Raw genomic sequence first — 22,645 nt, 5'->3', positions numbered from 1 at the left:
TCTTTATTCACTTGTCTACCCTTCCCAGTTTTCATCTTTGCAATATAAACCATCATTTGGATGTTGCCATGGGTGTGGTCTCGTTGCTAGGCATATTTACATACATTTTTTATTCTTTAGTCACTTGCCTACCTGTCTGTTGTTATCCTTGCATATGCATTATCACTTCACTGTTGCTAAGGGCAGGGCCATGGCTGCTAGGGCCAGTTGTGTCAAAATGTTTTTGAACAAAAACTGCAGATAACACCTCCAGAAACATCCCTACCAATTTTCAGCCCCATTCACCACGTAGTTTTTAAAGATACAAGTTTTTGACCAAAATTGATATTTCAGACGTAATTTGCATATTGCTGATGATCATATAGTGACTACATCTTCATGTACACATCCCTATATGCATCCCCATTACATATCATCCCAATCTGCTCAGTAGTTTTGAATTACCGTGTTTTGACCAAAAAGACACATTTTAGCCCTAATTTGCATATCACTGATGGGACCATCACATCAAGAACAATTCTTAAAGTAAAAACCCCCTGAGAACGCTCCCACCAAATTTCAGTCAAATCATGGAATTACAAAAAGACGCTTTTAGCCCTATTTGCATATCACTAATGAGATCATCATATCTAGAATACATCTTAATCTAATCACCCCTTAAAATGTTCCCATCACATCTCAGCCACATCTGCTCAGTAATTTTGGAATTATAGACTTTAATTAGCCCTAATTTGCATATTCTGATGGGATCATTGTGTCATGAACTACTTTTACACTAAACACCCCAAGAACATTCCCATCAAATTTCAAGCCAGTTTTGGAGATCAAGTTTTTTTGACCAGAAATCACATTTTTTTTTACCCAAAACACACATCTGTGATAAGATCATTTTCATTTGAACATCATCTTTTCCATCTACAGTAACATCCCCACCAAATACCAAACCAATTGGTCTGGCGGTTTTTGACTTCAAGTCGTTTACACACACACACACACACACACATTTCACCATGCCTATAGCACTACTGAACCTAAAAACACTAAAAAGACATTCAGAATGCAGTAATTGGTATATTAAAAACATGAATCAAATATTGCAAAAGTGACATTTTTCAGATTTTTAGAACCAGTCTTTAAATTGATGATGGACCTTCTTACATTCTATATTCATGTCTGCATGTATATATGGATGTATGTATACATATAAATTAATGTATTTTCACCTCATAAAGTGCCAGGTTTTTTTCCTCCGTGTTTTCCATATCCCCTTTCTCCACATCACTATCTCCCATGAACGGTGACGTCTCACTACAATCATGACCATTTTCACCTAAAATTAATAAAAATCTGAAATTGATTTCAAAATTCTCTGTACGTACAGTAACATTACCTACAGGACAGCCAGGACCAACCAACTGTACTTGCATCACACATGTGTACCTAAACATGAAAATGTGGGATACATGTACATACATATACATATGGGGATAAAACACCTTTAATTTTGAAGTGTGTACATTGTATATTGTACTTAGAGCCTCAATTTTGGCTAAGGCACATAATGGACCTACAATATACATAATACATGTACATATGTTTTTCCTTTCTGTGTAGGAAAGGTTGTGTTTTAGTGATGTCCATCTGTGTGTGTGTGTGTGTGTGTGTGTGTGTGTGTGTGTGTGTGTGTGTGTGTGTGTGTGTGTGTGTTGGTGCCTGCCTGTGCATTTTTCTGTCTGTCACTATTTTCTTGAAAATGGCTTGCTCAATATTGAAACAAAATTTGGTACACACATTCTTTAAGGCAATAGCTAGAAATGTTAAGGTTTTAGTAAATATCTAGATACAAGTAGTGTCCACACCAAATACCAAAACAACAGTCCAACATTTTTTGAGTTTAAGTTGTCCACACACACACACACACACACACACACACACACACACACACACACACACACACACACACATATGCAGACAGGCAGACTGACAGACACCGCACCATGCCTATACTACAATGTATAGCACTACTGAACCTTGTCATCCTGTTTTAAGGCCTAATTTGCATATCACTGATGGGATCATCACATAATTAATATCCCTAGATCTGTATATACCAAGAGAAATCCCTGTGAATTTCTGCCTAATCAGCCACATATTTTATTAATTAAAGATTTTTTACTAAAAAATCAAATTTTTATTTGTCATATGCATATCACTGATATGATCATGATGTCATGATCAAATCTCAATTGACACATCCATAAGAATGTTCCCACCAAATTTCAGATCAATCTGCTCAGAAGCTTTTAAGTTTAAGTTTTTTGACCAAAAATGACATGATTTGACCCAAATCACACACCTGTAATGTGATCATTTTGCTTTGAACAATTTCCCAACTACATGCAGACACCACAAGCAATGAGCCCACAAGATACCAAGGCAATCAGTCTAGCAGTTTCGAGTTTAAGATGTCCACACACATACACAGACAGACAGATGGACACCGCATAATGACTATACATTGTCAATGATTGTAGCACTACTGAACGTTATCAGTTTAGTTGTGCTAAAAATCAATCTCACCAGGTGGACTTGAGATAACAATCTTGCAAAATACAGCATTTATTGATATTCAGTACCATCTTCCAATCGAGACATAAATGATACAGATGAGAAAGGTCTTCTTGAAGGAAGACATAATCCTCCCTGTTTTCAATAGACTTGTAAATCTTAGCATCATCAGCATAGAGTGGACATAAAGAATGTTTATGGGCAGACAGGCATATCCTTGCTAAAAATTGTGAACAAAAACAGACCAAGAATTGACCCCTGGGGGACACCAGATGTTACACGATTCCAGGGGAGGATTGCTCCTCCATGATAGCCATATAACTGCTGCCTGCTAGCCATATAACATCTTAGCCAGTTTAACATTGACCGGTGGAAGCCAAAATGCTCTAATTTAATACACAGAAGTAGTTTATGGCTAAGTCTAACCATGATTATTAGTTAGTGACATTGGTAAGGAAATCCATGTATTCAACTAGGTTAGTTTGGATAGAACGTTTGTCCATAAACCCATGCTGACTAACAGAAAGACTGTGTTTCACATGTAGAACAAGATTTCGAATACTTTGAACTGGTCTGTAGCTGTTAACCACATTAGGATTGTCTCCTGATTTAAAGATAGGGACCACATTTAGCTTTTCATGATTTCATGACATCAATAAACAATAACCTTTCATTCTTAAAGCATTCTCTCATGCCAAGAATCACACCCCTGAGGCGACCATTTTCATTTCAATTTTCCATCTAACACCGTAAGTAATGTCCCCACAAAATAACAAAGCAATCGCTCTCGTGTTTTTTGACTTTTAAGTCATTTACACACACACACACACACACACACACACACACACACACACACAGATAGAGACAGACATTTCACCGTGCCATAAGCAGTACTAAACCTCAGTTCAGTTGTTCTAAAAAGTATTTTCATTACACAAAATATACCATGTATTATCAATTTGCATATCTTACAAATACTACTACTACTACTAATAATACTACTACTACTAATAATAATGTTGGGTTCTTATATAGTGCTTTCCCAATCCGTTCTCAAACCAAAGCGCTTTACAATTATTATCCCTGGCTCAGATCAGAACGATGATGTAGTTAGACATACCAGGCACTACAGAGTGGATGTACAAATGAACACTATATACAAGCCCACTGCAATTTGTAAAAGTCAGCCTATCTAGCCACCCTGGGGACAAAGCTGGTAATTGTGACAATTCTTTACAGCCAGATTATTCTATGTATATAGATGACCTACAAGATTGCTGAATTGACAACTTTCATGACATGACAAAATCTGCAGTTTGAATTCTCTTCAGTTTAGTTGTGCAAAGCCAGGTAGTGGATAAGGTATCCAAAGATAATGACATCCCATGAGGCGTTCACACACTTGTAATTCTAAGGGCTCATGTTCTGATTGAGTATTTCATTAGATTTGGCACCATCGCTCACCTTACAAAGATATCTTTCACAACTTGATCTGACAATCTTAGAAGACAATAGACAGTCTAATTTCTTGACATTGTAATGAAGTGTATTATCATATGGAAAAATGGAACCCAACACTTCCAATTGTAAGAGTATTCTTGAAATAGCATGATGGAAAGTAGCCTCCGAGATCTGTCATTGAATCTGTGACACATACCGTGGTGCTTGTTCCACTAGCTTGAACATTGTAATGGTTACAGCCATTCAAACTCAATACTATAATTGAGCCAGATCCTCCAAAAGGTCATTACAAGCATGTACAGGTGCAGGTGCAGTGGAGTCATAGATCAAATGACAATGATTGAGAAACTTATAACACTTGCACATGACAGAGATTTCAAAAATTTCATTTTCACTGTAAATAATTTGGACTTAATGTGATAACAAAGCTGAAAGTGTTTGTTACCATGGTTACAACTTACAAACCTCAACATTTGCGATGATAGAGCAATCTTTATAGCTAGAAGAGGTTACCTGGGGATACATATTCTCTCTAAATCATACATATGGGCTAACATGACTTAATTGTCAACAGGCCTGCAGTTTAACATAGCTATCGACAGCAGTACTGAATAATCTTTGCAAGGACTGAAAGGTACAAAACTTTGAATGGTGGCAACAAGATTGACAACACAGTGGTTGAGATACTTCTACTGACATTTAATATTTCAAGATTAAATTTACATACAATCACAGTGTGATGTACATTTGTGTATAAATAATTTGTATTTACATATATCTTATACCATAAATAATTTCAGAGAGTTTCACATACACCTTTCAAACTTGAAATCACTTGCCTGGGGCAAGTAAAAGGCCATTATTTCGAGCCCTGTGGGTGTTATTTTTTGCAGAGTTATCTACATCATACATGTAATAATAATTTTCGAATAACATGACCTTGTTCGAAAGCTGCAACAGTGAGTGTATCTATTATTTCAAGTGACAAGTAAAATGTTGTCAGAAAGTTATATACTGACTGATAATAATACATTGAATGTCTCATTCTTAACTGTAGTACTTTTACCCTTTCAACTCCACCATCTCTAGGGGATGTGTAAATACGTACAGTTGCATGCAATGTTAATATCTGAATTGACATGAAGTGAGTTCAATATTGTTCAATTTCCAGATAAATGTATTACAAATCCCATCTGACTCCATTACCATAGCAACACTGACATACAAGTACATACATACAGTACAGATACATAGCATGGATGACACATACATGTAATGATAATAACAATAACCTAAAATAGATGCAAGTCAGAAATTCAAATACTGAAGTTGACGTGGATCAACTGCCTTCTTTAAAGTGGTGTCTACCATATCTAGTACATTAAATAAGCAAATTTCAAGTATATTTGACCTACGGGGGGGGGGGGGGGGGTAGTGCTACATGTAGATGTCACCCATAAAGCATACAACAACATAGTAACACTGTCATAACAAATAAGTAAATTTCAAGTATGCATCACATGTACTTTCAATAAATATGACCTACTAGATGCCCTCTATATATTTATCCTGTCATCTCCTTCCCATTATAACTCATTAATTCAATTTTCAACATGAAATGATTGTTTGCAAATGCTATAAAAGTTCCACTGGCTTCAAACTGCTATTTACCATCTTTTCTGTTCTTGGGTTCAACACAAGATGGTTTATTAGGAATTATGTGCTGGATAATGCTGCAGTCTATGGGCCCTCAGGATGAATGTTCTTTTGATATCACATGAAGGCATTACTGATTGAGGTAAATAATGACATTATAATCTGTACCAATCAATTCAAGAAAATTTAAGGTAAACAAGGAATGGCAATCATGCATGTATGGCAGAAAAATATGTTATGTGATTCTACAAATGTACCTTCTCCAACACATACATTTCAACTACATATTCGTGATTTTTTAATGAAAAGGGTTCAGGTTGATATACAAATATATTTGGAATGTATGTTGTATGTAAGTTCCACAGTCACAGTAGTGTCCTGTGATAAATTTGCAGCCAATGCTCCCTGTTCCCAGATGGAATATTAAAAGTAAATAAATTCAAAACAGGTTTACTGATTAAAATCCATTGCTTGAAGTTTTCTCATGGGGACAGAAACTGAACTTGAACGGATTTAACTGAATTGATTCAGTTTGAATCAATTTTGAATCATTCATGTAGGGACTGGGCTTGTGTCCTACTTTCACCTGATTGCATGTACATATATTTACAGTTTAATTCATGGAAACTTCTCATTCACTGACCAACAATGAGATTAATTTGTAACTGACGAGAACACAACAGATAACTGACAAACATGACTAACTAAAAATATATGTACACTGTATGCACAGGAAGTTAAATTTATACTTGCTTCCTGATACATATATATAGTCAGATAGAAATCAGTGGAACTACATGTATATGGTACAAAATTACACTGTATGTTATCGTCTACTGTAACTCTACCAATTAAAGTATACATGTACAGTCGATTCCATAAATTATTGTCCTTTCAAAATGGTTCTAAAATGATACTGTATGGATAATATACTGACCTTGATATATAATACCATTTTTACTTGACAAGAAAATTATTACCACTATTCTTTCTTGTTCATGTGAAAACCACTAAAAAGATCTTAATAAATCTGTAAAACTTAGAAGTCTAAAATGACTATATAATTACCTGTAACTAGTGATAATTTGAACATCCGTGGCATGTCTGTAGTAGTAACTGTTGCATGTGTTTTGATACACTGACGACACACAACTTACTAAAGAAGTTTTACAAGAGTCAAAGGTCAAATGTCAACTTATGACACAATAGTGATATCCTCATGGTATTTGCAGGATATGATAACCCTTCATGATGACACAACCTTTGTTATCACAGGATCTACATAACAAACAATTCTCAAAATTTTTCTTTGAAGTTGTGCTACCATACTAGTGGAAGACACAAGACTGGGACATAAGGCAAGTTCATACAGACAATGCTCCCAGTAGTATCAGTGTTACAGTGAAATTTGAGACTGACCACTGCATGCACTGGCCTTGAGTGAACTATTCTGTTTTTGTGGTGTGTATAGTCTATACATTCTGCTGTGCCCCCACTCATGTCATGTTATGTGGGAGCACAGCAGAATGTATAGTCCCCACTCAAAGCTGCAGTTCACTATACATGTACATGTACCTTGTACATGGCAACGGTAATTTTGTTAAAGATGTAGACCCCCCCCCCCCCCCCCCCCCAGTGTTTATGGAAAAGTTACAGTGCAAATTTGAATGAGGTCTCTAGATGCAAAGCTTAATATTGACTAATTTGCTCTCTCACCTTGAATATAAATATAGCTCAAAGTCAAAGTATAAAAAGAAAGCTGACCTTTGGGGTATAGACATATGCAGTCTTTGTTTATTACAACTTGTAAACTTATTGAGTTCACATGGAAACAAATTTCCCTCATTTCACCTTGAAAATGTTTGTCAAGGTCAAAGTCCCACGAGAAAGCTTATTATTGATAATGTGCGGGTAGACACTTGAATGTGTCCATATGTATCAATTTTAGGCAAAATGTGCTTTTCTATCACAAATATACATTGTAGCTACAAAGTTTAATTGTATCTTGACAGTAAGAAGAAGGGGAAGAGATTGGATATGTCCAAGTCTTTTTTGTGGAAGTGGTGGTGGTGGTGGTGGTGGGGGGGGGGGGGGGGGGGGGGGCATAGGGGTCTCCCCTAGAAGCTCTCATTCAATAATGTATGGATAATGATTATCCATACATTATTGAATGTTTATGCCTTTGTCTATTTACCCCTGTTATCTTTTGCAATATATGTGATCATTTGGCTGTTGCTATGGGCATGGTCATGTTGCTAGGCAAATTTACGTACATTTTTTGAATGCTTATACAATTGTCTTTTAATCCCAGTGGTTATCTTTGTGAAATACCTCACCATTTAGCTGTTGCTATGGGTGGGGTCTTGCATACATTTTTTGAATGCTTAAAACACCCCTAAGAATGTTCCCACCAAATTTCAGACCGATCTGCCCAATAGTTCTTGAGTAAGTTTTTTGACCAAAAATTACATTTTTTGACCCAAATCACACACCAGTAGTACATTGTAAGATCATTTTGATTTGAACAATTTCCAAACTAAACATCGAAGGTAATACACCCATCAAATATCATGGCAATCGGTACATGCAGGAAATTTAACCTGCCAAACACAGTATGATCATGGAGGTCTTGACTATTTTTCTTTCCCCATAAAACATGTGACTTCTTATTCTTTGTACCATGGAAGTAGAACACTTCCATGTTTGTACAAACTGTTTTTTGGAATGCCTAAGGATTGTGCATTTATATGAATCTGTTTTAATCATAGTGTCTTAAGATTTAATTCGACGGTGCTAAAAACAGGCCTAGGTTGCCAAGCAACCTTAAACAGATCTTAATCTTTACGCCATTGACATTGATATGTGAAGTAGCCCATAAAAGATTTAATGATTTCATTGCATCAATAAAACAAGAATCTTTCATTTCCAGGCTGAAGTCAAAGCATTTTGTAATACAACAAATCACATTTCCAAACGTAAAATGCACATTTCTGATGCGATCATATTGATTTGAACAATTTCCCACTAGACACCCAAGGTAATGGGCCCACCAAATATCATGGCAATCGGTTCAGCGGTTTTTCACTTTAAGTTGTTTACACACGCACGCACACACGCACGCAAACAGGTTCATTGTGGATGGACACAGCAGTACAGTACAGTCAACACAGCACAGTCACGCTCCCATGTCAAAAACAATTCACACATGCAAGACTAGCCATAGTTCTCTTCAGTATGCTCAGATTTTTTTTACAACAAATAAAACAAAAATAATGTGAGACGATAAAGGAAAGTTCTAAAGTGGAACATAGTGTTCGATACTCACATAGCCATGGAAAATCCTAAAAGAAGCAAATCATAGCCATAGTGATTTTAAAAATACCACAATGGTGTTGTAGCACAACTGTACAATTTTTAAAAATGTTTATCCATATGCTAGTCCATGCTAACAATAGGTGTTCATTTGCTGAATGACTATCCAGTTGCCTATCCAACCATGTTGCTATGGGCGTAGTCATGTTGCTAGATATATTGCATACAGTTTTGAATGTTTTTGTTCACTTGTGTATGAATTTCTGATATTATCTTTGCAATATATGTCATCATTTTGCTGTTGCTATGGACGTGGTCTTGTTGCTAGACACATCGGTTCAGCAGTTTTTGACTTTAAATTAAGTTGTTAGACACACACACACAGACAGACAGACGCTGGGTGATCCCTATAGCACTACTGAACCCCAGTTCAGTTGTGCTAAAAACCATAGACATTGGAGTACATGTACACGTAAAACTGGACCTTTCCAAGATTTGGCCCACAGTGTTATTAGTATTACATTGCATTGCATAGTTTTCTTGTGAAGTCCTACTCGATTCTCACCAATTGCTTTAAGTTTGATGGGTACAAAAATATCAGATCATTTTCATTTCGCTAAAAATTCAATAAGTAGGAATTAAAATGTAACATTTTGTTCATTTTAGTGACATTTTATTTAGTGTCACCTAAGTAGTGTCGGTCTACAAAACAAGACTGTATGTACTGAAAGTTCATCTTGTTCTGTGACTGTTTTCTGTTGCAAGCCTCGTTTATATTTCGTGGTCTGTGGACACATGCAATCCTAGGAATCTGTGATATTTTATCCCTTTCATTTCAAATATTATTTGCCAAGTATCTCAATAATATTGATATCTATTCTTATTGTATTCAGAAACATAACTCAGAAACATGTGCCTGTGGAGTAAACCCTCTATACTGATATGCAAATCACCAGTCCATGGTATACAAATGTACAATGCAAAAGTCTAGAGTGATATGGCCCAAATTCTCACGATATACCATGCAATGACTTTTTCACTTGTATAAGTAACTGGTAACAGACAGTGATAAACTGAAAGCTTATCACCAGCAGGTCTACTACTGTATATACAATAGGATGACTGTCAAAAACAGTACTGCACACACACTAACATTTAAACCAACTCAAAATAACCATTAACCAGGATGTCCACAAATACACAGGCCGGCAATGTCAGATCACTCAGGAACAAAGGCAGTACTGTCTAAAATTCACACAAAGTTCTTTGTAGTTTGGTGGATATCAGATGGGTACATTCCAAATACAAATAGTTCAGCATGACGCCACACCTTTCATACACACATCCACTAGTTTAAGAAGTCAAATAGGGTCAACCCATTACTACAGCTTGTACAATTCATATTATCAATTATCTCTCTCGTGACAGGAAATTATTTCAGAATTTATGGACATGTTTACAATACTGTTCAAATCAATATGAACGATAAATGAGTGACAGGAGCCTTGTCTCATGTTTTGAATATACATTTGTACATGTACAGTGATATTCTGAGTGGAAAGTGTTTAAAATTAGAAACAGTGACACTGATCAAAATGATATGAAAGATGTAGACCTACCACATACATCATCCAGAGAGTAATACTTGAACTTGTTAGTAACGCTTCCATACATTCTGACCAGATTTTATACTAAAGCCATCCTCCGTCAGACTTTGTGTCACTATCAGCTAACACTACCCATATACTAACATGACAAATGCTAATATTGCTGTGTACTCTTATCAACCAGTACAGTATATAGGACTATAAAATATGAGATGACTGAAATAGAAGACCAACATGCCAGGACTTCTATCAATAGTGTCTGTGGGGTTCGGGTATTTTTAGACTGGTTTTGTTTGTCATGTAATTGATTCTGATATCCACCAATGATAACACATACATGTAATAAACTAACTGTAAAACAAAGAGAAGGGTGAGGATACAGCTGTCTCCCAATCTGCTTTAAGGCATCATCTGGTGACAGCGAAATTGAATTTTTAACGTAAGGTGCTTGACACTACATGTATCAGGTATTTCATTCAATATTATGTGTTTTTTGTGTAGTTTACAGTGTTGTAAAATGTGTTTTATTATTGGTTGAGAGTGATAGTTTGCTGACTGTGCGCATATCATGTTACATGTATATGATGAGACGTGGCAAATACATGTGCAAACACACATATACAAATTTAGAACATATCCCATAACAGACAACTACATTTTTGTCCATTTGTATACTACAGTACCATATTATGAGGCATGTTTGCATATATGCATGTTTTATTGCTTTATGTAATACTGTTTTTTATGAAATTGTCTTTGTTACAGGATGCAATCACTGACATACATACAATGCTGTAGTGTTATATATATATTTATATCTAATTTTGTTGTTGTTTCTGTATGTTGTTTTTGACTGTAGATCATGTACATTTTGTATTTTGTACATTATTTCATGTGAAACAAAATATATTATACAATGCTGTACAAAGCAATAATTGGTTCTTATACCACCAGTGAGAATTGTAATTACTTACGTCACGAGTAACATTTCGCTTGCTCTGGTTGACAGGCTAAATGTCAAACTGTCCATTGTTTTGGCTTTACAACTAGCTTTACCAACCTGATGAATGTCTTTAAGAAATACTGTACATGTTTTTAAATTTAGCTATTTTGACAGAATGATAATTTGATCATTCTACTGTACTTTAATTTCAATTAACACTAAATTTATTTATTTATTCATTTATGGCATTTGTGTACAACTGTCAAAGTGTTTTGTTTCATAATTGACATCATACACAGTGCCAAATGGATGTAATCTACACTTTGAACAAAATCATTGTAATTTGATTCGCCACAGTTCTCTAAATGCATTCAATCAACATACTGAAGTGACATAAATCATTTGAATTTGAGGTCAGGTCACAAGATCAAACAGTGTGACAGAAGTCATATAACTTTTTCAGTGACACTGTACATTCAGAATGAAGCACATACATCTGTCACAGGGTTCGACATACACACTGGCCCGCTATCCCGAGTCTAGTAACTTTCTGTAAGGACCAGTAAAATTTACTAATATGCCCATTGCAGGTAGTCCGACGGGATAGTGACTTTTCGATAGGTATATTAGGGAGCTCAGAATTCAAAATACTGGCTATATGAATTCAGTCATAGTAAAATTCATTTGATTTTTAATTTGCTATTTTGACCAACTCCAGTTGTCTATTCGCGATAAAATTACGATTAGTTTGGAAACAGGGTAGATTTTCTATGATTTTGTGTCATAAAAGCTTATGTTGTTTAGTTTTCGAAAAGCATGCCCGGTGGGAAAGTCGCCAAACAGGCGATCTCATGCCATTGTTGTACTACGTGGCGCTTGATTCTGGCGGGGTGTCTCTTGAAAACGGGAATAGCGAAGGGTGAGCCAATCAAGTGAGACCTTTCAAATGTAGCTAATATTATAGCCAATAAAATTAGTTGTACGATGATATGTGTATAATACGGGTAAGGCTGGCATCTACACTGTAACAAGTAAATTAGTAAGGTTGAAATCTTTGTCGCGTGATTTCGTATTTATGTACGAATGCTTAGTCTTTCTAAACAGTAATTTTTAGATCAGTTAGTATTTAAACTACGTTTCTGAGTTAATTATTCGGTAGGTTATTGACGAGCTCCCTTTATAAAAATGCTGTACAAATTGGATGTCAGCGTTCGCCCGGCTGCATTCACCGGAACTAAGTGAAGCTCAATCATAACAATGGTGGCTGTCAAAATCGAAGATGCAATTTGATCGTGTTGTTATTTCAATGAGTTTATTCAGCAAGAAAACAATGTGTTCTATGTTTTTATACTTCCTACATGATGCGATGATCGTAAATTTTACCGGTACAACTTACAGCCTACAATGAAACCATGGTAGTAGTACCACTAACTGACATATAGCTAGTAACAGTGACACGATTCCGTGTTCCGTGTTGCGAGGTCGTATTTTGGGGGACATTTCTAAATACACGAAACCAGTTATTGAATGTGTAGTGGATATTGGTATTCAGTTTGAAAAATTAAAATCCTGAACTTTATTTTGCTAACGGTTTTGTCATTTCCTAGTAATTATAGGGCCGACTGTATCACGTTTAACGTTTATGTCAACCCGGAAGTACATAGACACGAAAATAGACGAAGGACTTGTACATGTAATTAGTAACGAAATTTTACTGCTGGTACATTTGTAACCTTCAAATTTATTTATCTTTATGTTGTAAATACATTGTAATATGCACTAAGGACAACACTATAAAGACTTGCTCTATGGGAAGGTAATTTTTGTCTTTTAAAAATGCAATAGTTGGATCAATGTGTACCAGAAATGTTATGTAGTATTTAAGCTAGAAATAAGACCACATCATATCTTATTACTCTTCCCCCAAAAATTAAGACAAACTACTCATAGAAAGCAACAAAAGAAAGAAGAAGCTCCAAAACATAAAAAACAAAACAAAATTACAGTAAGGAGTTGATGATGCACAAACAACTACAAAGAAATAGACAGTTCAATTAGAACACAGGGTTTGAAATAAATATGGGGTTTGGAAAAGTGAATAAGAAGTAGAGCAAAAAATAAGAGAGATGAAGAGCCCAAGTGAACAAGTGAAATCACTTAAAGACAGGACCACCAAATTTTTTGCAGAACTACTACGTTATCAATTTTACTAGTCCTGTGGGTTAGTGAGTTTTTTACTCCAGTGTCGAACCCTGCATTTGTATTTCATAGACAAGAATTGCTCATGATCTAGCTACTTTATTCTATGAAGGAAATTTTTTTTCATTAAAATATTATCATTTTCAGATTACGACCACTTATCTCAAGTAGTACTAGCCGACCTGCAGATGTGAAAGGCTAACAGCTAGTACTATACTATCCTAAATAGCCTTGAATTTTTGCTCGTCTTCTATGAGTCTTTAATTATGTTGGTCTAGAATGGCATTCTGCCATAGAACTAATAATAACTGTTCACTTCCTATGCTAGCTCAGAAAAACATTTACATTTGTACATGTGGACTTGACCTTGACTGCAAACACTCAAGTACAGGACACTTGTCATTCAATGAGCTATCTACAAGTTTGTGAATTACATAATAATTTTCCATGAGGACACATCGGAAAGTGAGGCTTTCGATAGCCATCAATAATTGCATGAATTACGAGAATGAATAAAGTTAAATTAACTTTATGAAATCAATTTCAAGAAATGCTATACATTCTTCAATAACTCCTGGAATAAGTAAATGGCTAACAAGATTCATTAGAAGTTTGAGAATAACAAAAAAAATAGTGCAAATGGTGTTGTACGAAACATTCTCGCACACCAGAGCTGTTATTTCTTCCACAACACTGCGTAATAATGAGCTCTTGCTTCTTACGATGGACAGATGGTTATTTCAGATTAGTAATAAATATTCATGAGTAATGACGTAATGACGAACCATATGTTCTGGAGCGTTCACCATACGTGTGTATCTAACACTGATCGGTGACTAATTATACTTATACTCTGACTTATACCTGCCTTGTCACTGTGAAAAAATGTCAATGTGCCTAAATATGCCTGTTTATAAGGCCATTCCATTGAACTTGAAGCAACAGTTTTTTCTGATCGTATCAAGCGAGTCCAATAGGCAGACATAGCATGAACAACAAGCCTTAACAGATGCAAGCACTGAGTGAATGTGAACGGGTGACTCAAAAGACCTGAGTAAAAGTTACTAGTCTCTCTGAATGAAGAAGACATTTTGTCGCGTCAGTGCAAGAAGGTCGTATTTAAAATGCAATTGTATAGGCAGATACAACCTTCTTGCACTGACGCAACGATTCATGCTTTCAACATTGAAAGCTACACTCTATCACTTTCAGAGTTTACCAGTAATTTTGCCACTAAACACGACAAATAATTCTCAGTCGCACATATTAATATTAGGAAAAACTTTGATAATTTGAAAATTTTCTATGAGGATTGTATCAGACAAAGTTTTAAAATCATTGGTTTATCCGAAGTATGGCATCTGGCCAACACCCTTTTTGTAATTTACATAAATTAGCATAAATTTACATAACAAAATAATCATATTTCTGAGTAATTAAATGATAAAATCAAAGTACATCATAATATCAAACAAGTAGTACATGTACATGTGGCCAAAGGAAAGTTGAAGGCCAATTTATTACTTCAAAATATTAGCACCAATAAGAAACTCATAACAGTTTTTTAAAGCAGTGTTTTTGATTATTATTCTTAGGAAAGCTGAAATTATTTCAATCTAGATGTCCACAGATAAATTAGACTTTCGAAATGCAAAAAGTTTGTGTACAGCTATCGGCAGACATCGTGTTAGTCCGAAATTTCATGATACACGAGACTTAGTATGCTTCCCTATTGAGGACTTCAAAAACTCGTGCTAGTTTGTGACGGCATGGCCGCCATATTGGAAAATCCATACTTTCATCGTAGTCATACAATCATATATTAGTCTACAATGTCAATCTACAAACTAAAAGTGTTTTCAGAGTAAAATTGAACATGAAACTGATAATCAGAGATAACATCGCCACTTTATCGAAAGGTATATTAGTCTGTTCAACTCTTTTCACGACACTGAAGAATGCACATGCTCTTGGGTTGAGATATACTCGGTGTTACTCAGTCACTCATAGAAAATTAACTACATGTACATGTAGACATTGAATGCCAACTTCATGAGTTTGTCGAACTTTTATACTTTATAGCAAAATGGCACGACATCGTTTGATTTTATACATGTAGTCGTCAAAATCTGGCAGTTCCGACATGCTTCTACGGCCGAACCAATGTTCCGGTTTTGCATTTGATTTACCGAAAGCTGTTGTACCGTAGTGTGAATCACACTACCCCATTAGCGGGTTTACCCATTTTATTCCTATCGAAAAGAATACTGACGGCAAACTTCAATGAAATCTGTCTGGTAGTGGTAGAGGGTTGAATAGTCGTTTGAACTAATTAGACACTCTTTAGTTTTACTTGCAGCTTATGTGCAATACAAACGTTGCGAAACAACAAAGGTATCAGCTGACAGAGTGACAGATGAACAATGATGTCAATGTGCAATATTTACCAAACCCTATGCAATCTGATTGTGTATCAGGACAACTGATCACGTATCGGCGAAAATTAAAGGATATCGGGCCCGATACATGAAAAACCTCTGGGGAGAACATTGGTTCTTTATCAAAAGCCCCATGCTAATATTCCTGAATTCACGAATTCTCTACTTGACACGCTCCATAAAGTTAAAGTTGATAAAAAACAATGCATACTGATGGGTAATTTTAATGTAGATTATTGTAGTAGGGATAACAAGAGTAACCAACTAATTTCCATAAATGTATATGTATACCAGGGTTTACACCTTGAGCAGATTATCTCGGTCCCTACTCACGTTACTTGCAATTCATCAAGTGTTATTGATCACATGATATATACAAATGTTAGTACAGATAGAATTCATGCCGGAACTATTCAAAGTGACGTATCGGAATGTTTTGCTACTTTTGCCATTTTTGAAAACTTCAACATTGATTCGTCAACTACCAGACCCATCCTTAAAAGAAACTTTAGATCTTATAAGTACGATGATTTTATAAGTGATCTGCAAAACGTGTCTTGGCAGCCAGTATACAATGCCTCTGATACGGACTCAATTCATTCACAAATATATTTACTGATATATGTGATAATCATGCCCTACGTCTAAGAACCAGCAATGCAAAGAGTCCATAGATTATGTTGATTCACTTGTATTCATCCCTTATTCAGTCTCATCTTACCTACAGTCTACAAGTTTTGGGAAATGCATATTCGATACATTTAGATTGTATGACGTTTAGCTCGTATATATTCGGATCATTCTGCCCCATTTTTCAAACAACTGAAAATCCTTGTTACTTTCAAACTGTACAGATTTTCAGTTACAATGTAGCTCTTTTATACATGATCTGATGTACATGTATCACAAGTGTGCACACTCTATTACAGATTACTTTACTCTTATAGATCATCCTATGATACAAGACAAAGATATAGAGAGGTAACCTTTTTCTAGAGTATAATCATACAACATAGTCAATCTTCCATTTCATACTCTGTCGTCAAATCCTGGAATAATCTGCCTGTTGAGATTCAGTCTATTGGCTCACGCACGAACTTTAAAAGACAGTTAAAAGAGTTGTTATTCTCAGACTACATGTATGTATAGCTGTATTGTCATGTACAAGTTTATATTATTTTTGTAAAGTACATGTAACTGTGGAAATTGTATGTGTATCAATTTTACTGTTTCCATTGTTGTTTGTTGTGCTTTGTCATTTTTTAAATGTTTCTTATTTGTGATAGTTCCTATGGCAATCTGTAATGTTGTATATATATATATATATATATATATATACACCTACAAGTACTGGTATGTTTGTTAGTCACTAAGGGATATAAGCTTGACTAGCTTTGCTATTTCTTGATCCATTCTGCCATGTATTCTGTATATGTATCTATTATTTTAAGGTTATTTTTTATTATATTGGTGAACAAACATTATTATTATGATCTTAATAAAGGGAACACCTTGGAATCATAAAAAAATGTATATGAACTTACATGTAGCTTAAGGACTGGCTGTGTTGCTGCTTTCTTCAAAGTCTCTAGGTTATTTTGAGTCTACATGTATTTAGGTCTGATGTCTTCATATCACTACATAGCATCTACATTTGTATGCTGTCTTTTTCTTCAGTACATAATCATTGTACATGATGTACCTTTATAATAGTACCCAGGGATGTTTTCCACAAAAAAGACATGAGTCTAAGGGCCAGTGAGTTCCATATGGTTGTGGGTGCTTGTTAATTGTAATTTTTATTAGGATGGACACAGAACACACATGGTGCAATATATCATTAGACAGTGTAGTATTGGTACATACAACATGTATCAGGTGATATTGCCCTTAACAGGTATTCCCTGACAACACTGCTTGTATACAGCTCCAGTGAAACCAAAAACTACTATACACATCATGAAACTGCTAAATGTATATGTGCACATATATTTGTGTACAGTAATTCAACAAAACTGTTACATTCAATATACTTGTACTAAATTATAATATTACAGAACTTTACTTATTAAACCATGCAAATAAAATCAGTTAAAAGTTTATCAAACATAAGACATGCAGCAAAGAAAAAACTATATAAGTATATATTTAAAATAAACTCAAGTTTAACACCAAATTGAAACACTTTAATTTATTATTGGCTGTCTTACCAGGTTTTCTTGGCAGTGTGTTACTTCCTGGTGGCATGGAAAAAAGTCAAAATTACTGATTAATTAATTAATTTATCAATATTAACCAGTATAACAGAATCACATTCATTATCATCTTATCCTATCCATATATAGATATGTATACACTGTTTCTTGTATCACTTTGTAGAATAGGAAATGAAATGTTGGGAATAAAATCATCAAATCATCACTTTTCCGAAGTATTTGTTTGAATGTTTATTCACTGGCTGGTCCAACCAAGTTGTTATCTTTGTAAAGTATACAGGCATTTGGGTGTTGTCATGGGCATGCTCTTGTTGCTTGGCATATTTGCATACTATTTTTTTGAATGTTTCTCTACATGATGTATTTGCCTACCCATTCCTGTTGTTACTTTTGCAATACAAAACACCACTTGGCTGTTACTATGGGTATGGTCTTGTTGCTAGGTGGATATGTATATTTTGTCTTGAACTATATCTTAACGAGATTCGGAATCAACATCCCTTCCAAATATCAAAAGTTTAGCCAGTAGTTTGTGACTTTAAATAGATAGGCAGACACACAGACATACAAGACATTCTATCAGGGCTATAGCATCATGAGCATGTATAAATAATATTGAACCTAGCATAAGTGAATATAGTTCAGCTGTGCTAAAAAGTGTGTTAAAGAAATCTCAAATATCTTCATCTTGGTGCCACTGACAGAGTGAAAAACCCTTTGGTGCCATTTAGACCTAAAATGTACACGGGTGAACAAATCATTTTGTGAACTGGTGGTCCCCGGACCAGTGCCTTAAAAAATCCAGTGGTCCTGCAGACCTGCTGAAAGAATTAGTGGTCCCAGGTCCCGCTAATGTGAAACATTAAATCTTACCTATGAATCTGTATATTCAGATGACTTTTTAACATAGTTATTAAGGTTGTTGTATAGGCTATTTTTCATCCAATTCTTTATTGTAGAAATATTGTTGTAATTTTGTTAAAAATAAAGATATTGACTCCAAATCTTCAGTGTTTGTCCATTAAAAACATTAAAATATAGTTTGTTTAAATTATGATGAAATTTGACACCTGTGTGTATTATTATATCATATTTTTCATATTTTCCATGCTGTAGAAGGCAATTTTGATTTAAAAAATTTTTTTTTTTACAGTTGTCATCACAAATATACATGTCAAAATCTGTCTAGACAAAATTTTGAAATTTTGATCCAAAATGCTTCCAATTGATTGTCAAAAAGGCAATTTTTGTTGTATGTGTACCCCATTTTCAACAAAGCAGTGCTGATTGCCTGTTTCACTAACATAAAAATCCTCTAAGCATTTTCTCGTCCTTCATCTCAATTATCAAATAAAACAAACCCGAATTCCCTAGGGCATGTGTAATAAGCTAAAAAGAGTAAAATGAAGAAACGTTCAAAATGGTCAAAAAAGCCAAAAAAGCCATTTTTTGACAACTTCTCAACCAGTTTGCGGTACTTGTAAAGACAATATTTGCGAACGCGTAAGTGATTCTGCCTCTTTGAACCCTCTAGAATGAATGACAATCGTAATATGGCTCGAAAACAGGTTAACACTCTGGTATTTGGATGCTTACATTGCTAATATGTGGTGTGACGGTAATGTGATCAACTGTGTCAATGCTAGGGGGATATCAACAAACTCATGCATATTGCGCATGCGTATTTTTGATTTCAATACGGTCGCTCAGTTACTTTCTACAGCATGTTATGAAAACTATTAGCTGCCGTTGGACAACGCTCGAAGACTCACTACCATATTTGGCATACACTACCATATTTGATGGTGCCGAAAGTGAAAATACGTAAAAGACGTTCCAAACTTCGTCACGAGGCCTTGGCTGAAAGCGGAGGGACAGTGTTTTGTGTGATCATATCTAGTCCTGCTTGCTGACATAACTTGTACATGCGGGGTCTAGGTTATAGACATGACCCTGGAGAAGGACAATTGTCAGACTAGAGTTCACCTCCCCCGTCTAACTCAAGTACAACCACCGACACTGCCACAACAACGGAAACATTTCCGACTGACAAAGATAACACTTGAAGTGTTCAACTTGATGCGTAGTTTCGTAATGGAAAGGGAATATTTGCACTTTTTCTCATACTGTATTGTGTTGTTGTACAATCCTTTCCTATCGATAACAATACTGACTGCAAACGTCAATGAAATCTGTCTGGTAGTGGTAAAGGGTTGAATAGTTGTTTGAACTACATGTAATTAGAAACTCTTTAGTTTTACTTGCTGCTTAGATGTGAAGGATCAATACAAATGTTGCAAATATACATTGAAAACAACAAAGGCATCAGCTAACAGAGTGACAGATGAATAATGTCATCGTGCAATTCACAAACCCTAAGCAATCTGATTGCGTATTGGGACAACTGATCAGGTATTGGCAAAAATTAAAGGATATTGGGCTCAATATGTGAAAACCCTCTTGGGAGAACACTGTAGGTGCATCATTAAAAATAACAGTTGATTTCAACACCACAAAACCTCTGCTCCCCATGCATTACTATACTTGCACATGAGAATAATTCGATCTTCTAAGTTCTTGTTCTATTTTGACCTAGCATGAAGTAAAATGCTACTGCAGGTACCAAGAATTCAAATTGTGTATGCTGAGATCTGTCATGATGATGGAAATGGATGGATAAGCTGTATTGAATACGATCATTTCAACTACTAGTACTACATACATCTACTCTCAATAGACCATACAACTAAAATTATTGTTTATCTAAAAATTGTGATGGTCAAATTAATAACTATATATTTCATGATAATTTCTGCACACCCAGATCAATTTTTCTTTACCAATTACCGTAACTGACACTGGACTACATGTAGAATGACAACATATGCTGATTTTTAGAGTTTATCTTTGTGACTGTACAATTTCGTAAACATCGTGCACATATGTTCTTTCATCGGGTCACTAAGTTAATGTTCGGGATATTAAACGTTGCATAATGATAGGTGACAAGTAAACAAACACGAAGTGGTCCATGTAGCTGTCAACATTCAATCAAACAGAAACATGCAAATTCTAAATCGGCCATGCTCATGATGCTGTGGAACGATAGGAACGCGTCTATGACTGAAACTTGAAAAGGAAAAAAACATTGCAAGTGATCTAGTACTAGAGGAGACACCCCTGTCGTCGAATGCACGTCTTTTCCACCCGCACATACTCGCGCTGCCATTTATGGCACGTTCTTGAGACCCCGGTTGGGGGCGTAGGAATATTAGTCACTTTCACGAACGCCATTATCTTTGAGTGAAACTGTCAATGGAATGGGAATGCGACTGCGTGTCTTGTAATATCATGTTTTGTTTAAATTAAGCGATTTGTTCGCAACTTAATACCAATCTAACACTATGTGCTCGGATAGCACACTGTGTACTTTCACGAACCTCAAGCGTGGGTTGCAGAGAAGCTCTGTCAGAAGATTGCCATGCCATTTGCCGTAGGACTTGTAGTCGTAGACTCGTACGGTACTCACCTTGACCAAGGTCTATTATGTGTACTTGAGGAACTTCCACAATCTTGTCCCTATCCACGGGCCCATCATTCTCTCCTTTACTAGTATTTGGTGGCTCTTCGTCGGGCTTTGTTACAACAAATCGAACCGACATTGTTCTCTGCAGACAGCAAAATCAGTGCGATCGACCGACACTACATTCACAGCAAATCCTATTCCACCGGAACGTGTGAATCATTGGAAATATGGCGTCCTTATCAGCCTCGATTTCACCGTCAAGCCCATAGTCCTAAGCGATTAGACAAACTTATAAGTTTCCCTTTCTTTGGGAAGTTTTCAAAGGTTTTCCAATGAGTAATCCGACAACGAATCAACTACAAACAAATTTCATTTTTTTAAATATCATTATACCCTCATAGTCATATCGTAAACTTGGAAACGCAAGTCATGTGTTTCTTTTATTATATACATGTATGACAGATATTTACAAAACCTTGACAACCATTGAAACGTGGTGATTGACAACTCGCGTCAATTCCGTTCAGAAAATATTTAGATTGGTTTATCTGCTCAAAACGTCTGATCTTTTTCATCAAAGAATACACGGGTTTTGATCACAGTTCACCGGAACTGTCAATTATAATGGAATTTTTATTCTCTTCAATATTTGTTTGTTTGTTTGTTTGTTTGTTTGTTTGACTTTATTTAAACTCGATAAATTGTTGAGCCAAAGGCTC

The 22,645-nt window shown here is 35.5% G+C and overlaps 1 protein-coding gene across 3 annotated transcripts in view; it reads right to left on the bottom strand.

Moving 5' to 3' along the window:
* Positions 1–22,108, bottom strand: part of LOC144437657 (solute carrier family 12 member 4-like) — an 80,951-nt gene extending 58,843 nt beyond the window's left edge. Inside the window, exons 1-3 of one of the 3 annotated variants that reach the window (XM_078126650.1) lie at positions 21,930–22,108; positions 18,395–18,421; positions 1,224–1,330 (exon numbers count right to left, since the gene is read on the bottom strand). In XM_078126650.1, coding sequence (XP_077982776.1) covers positions 1,224–1,330; positions 18,395–18,421; positions 21,930–22,062 — 267 coding nt within the window. In that variant the 5' untranslated portion in view covers positions 22,063–22,108. Of the gene's footprint in view, positions 1–1,223; positions 1,331–10,616; positions 10,649–18,394; positions 18,422–21,929 lie in introns of those variants that run through there. The other 2 variants (XM_078126651.1, XM_078126653.1) reach the window with 2 other exon arrangements.
* Between the last annotated feature and the right edge of the window lie 537 nt (positions 22,109–22,645).

The sequence above is a fragment of the Glandiceps talaboti genome, chromosome 7 (genome assembly GCF_964340395.1).
Source record: "Glandiceps talaboti chromosome 7, keGlaTala1.1, whole genome shotgun sequence".
Lineage (NCBI taxonomy): Eukaryota > Metazoa > Hemichordata > Enteropneusta > Spengelidae > Glandiceps > Glandiceps talaboti.
This window is presented reverse-complemented; position numbering and strand designations above follow the sequence as displayed.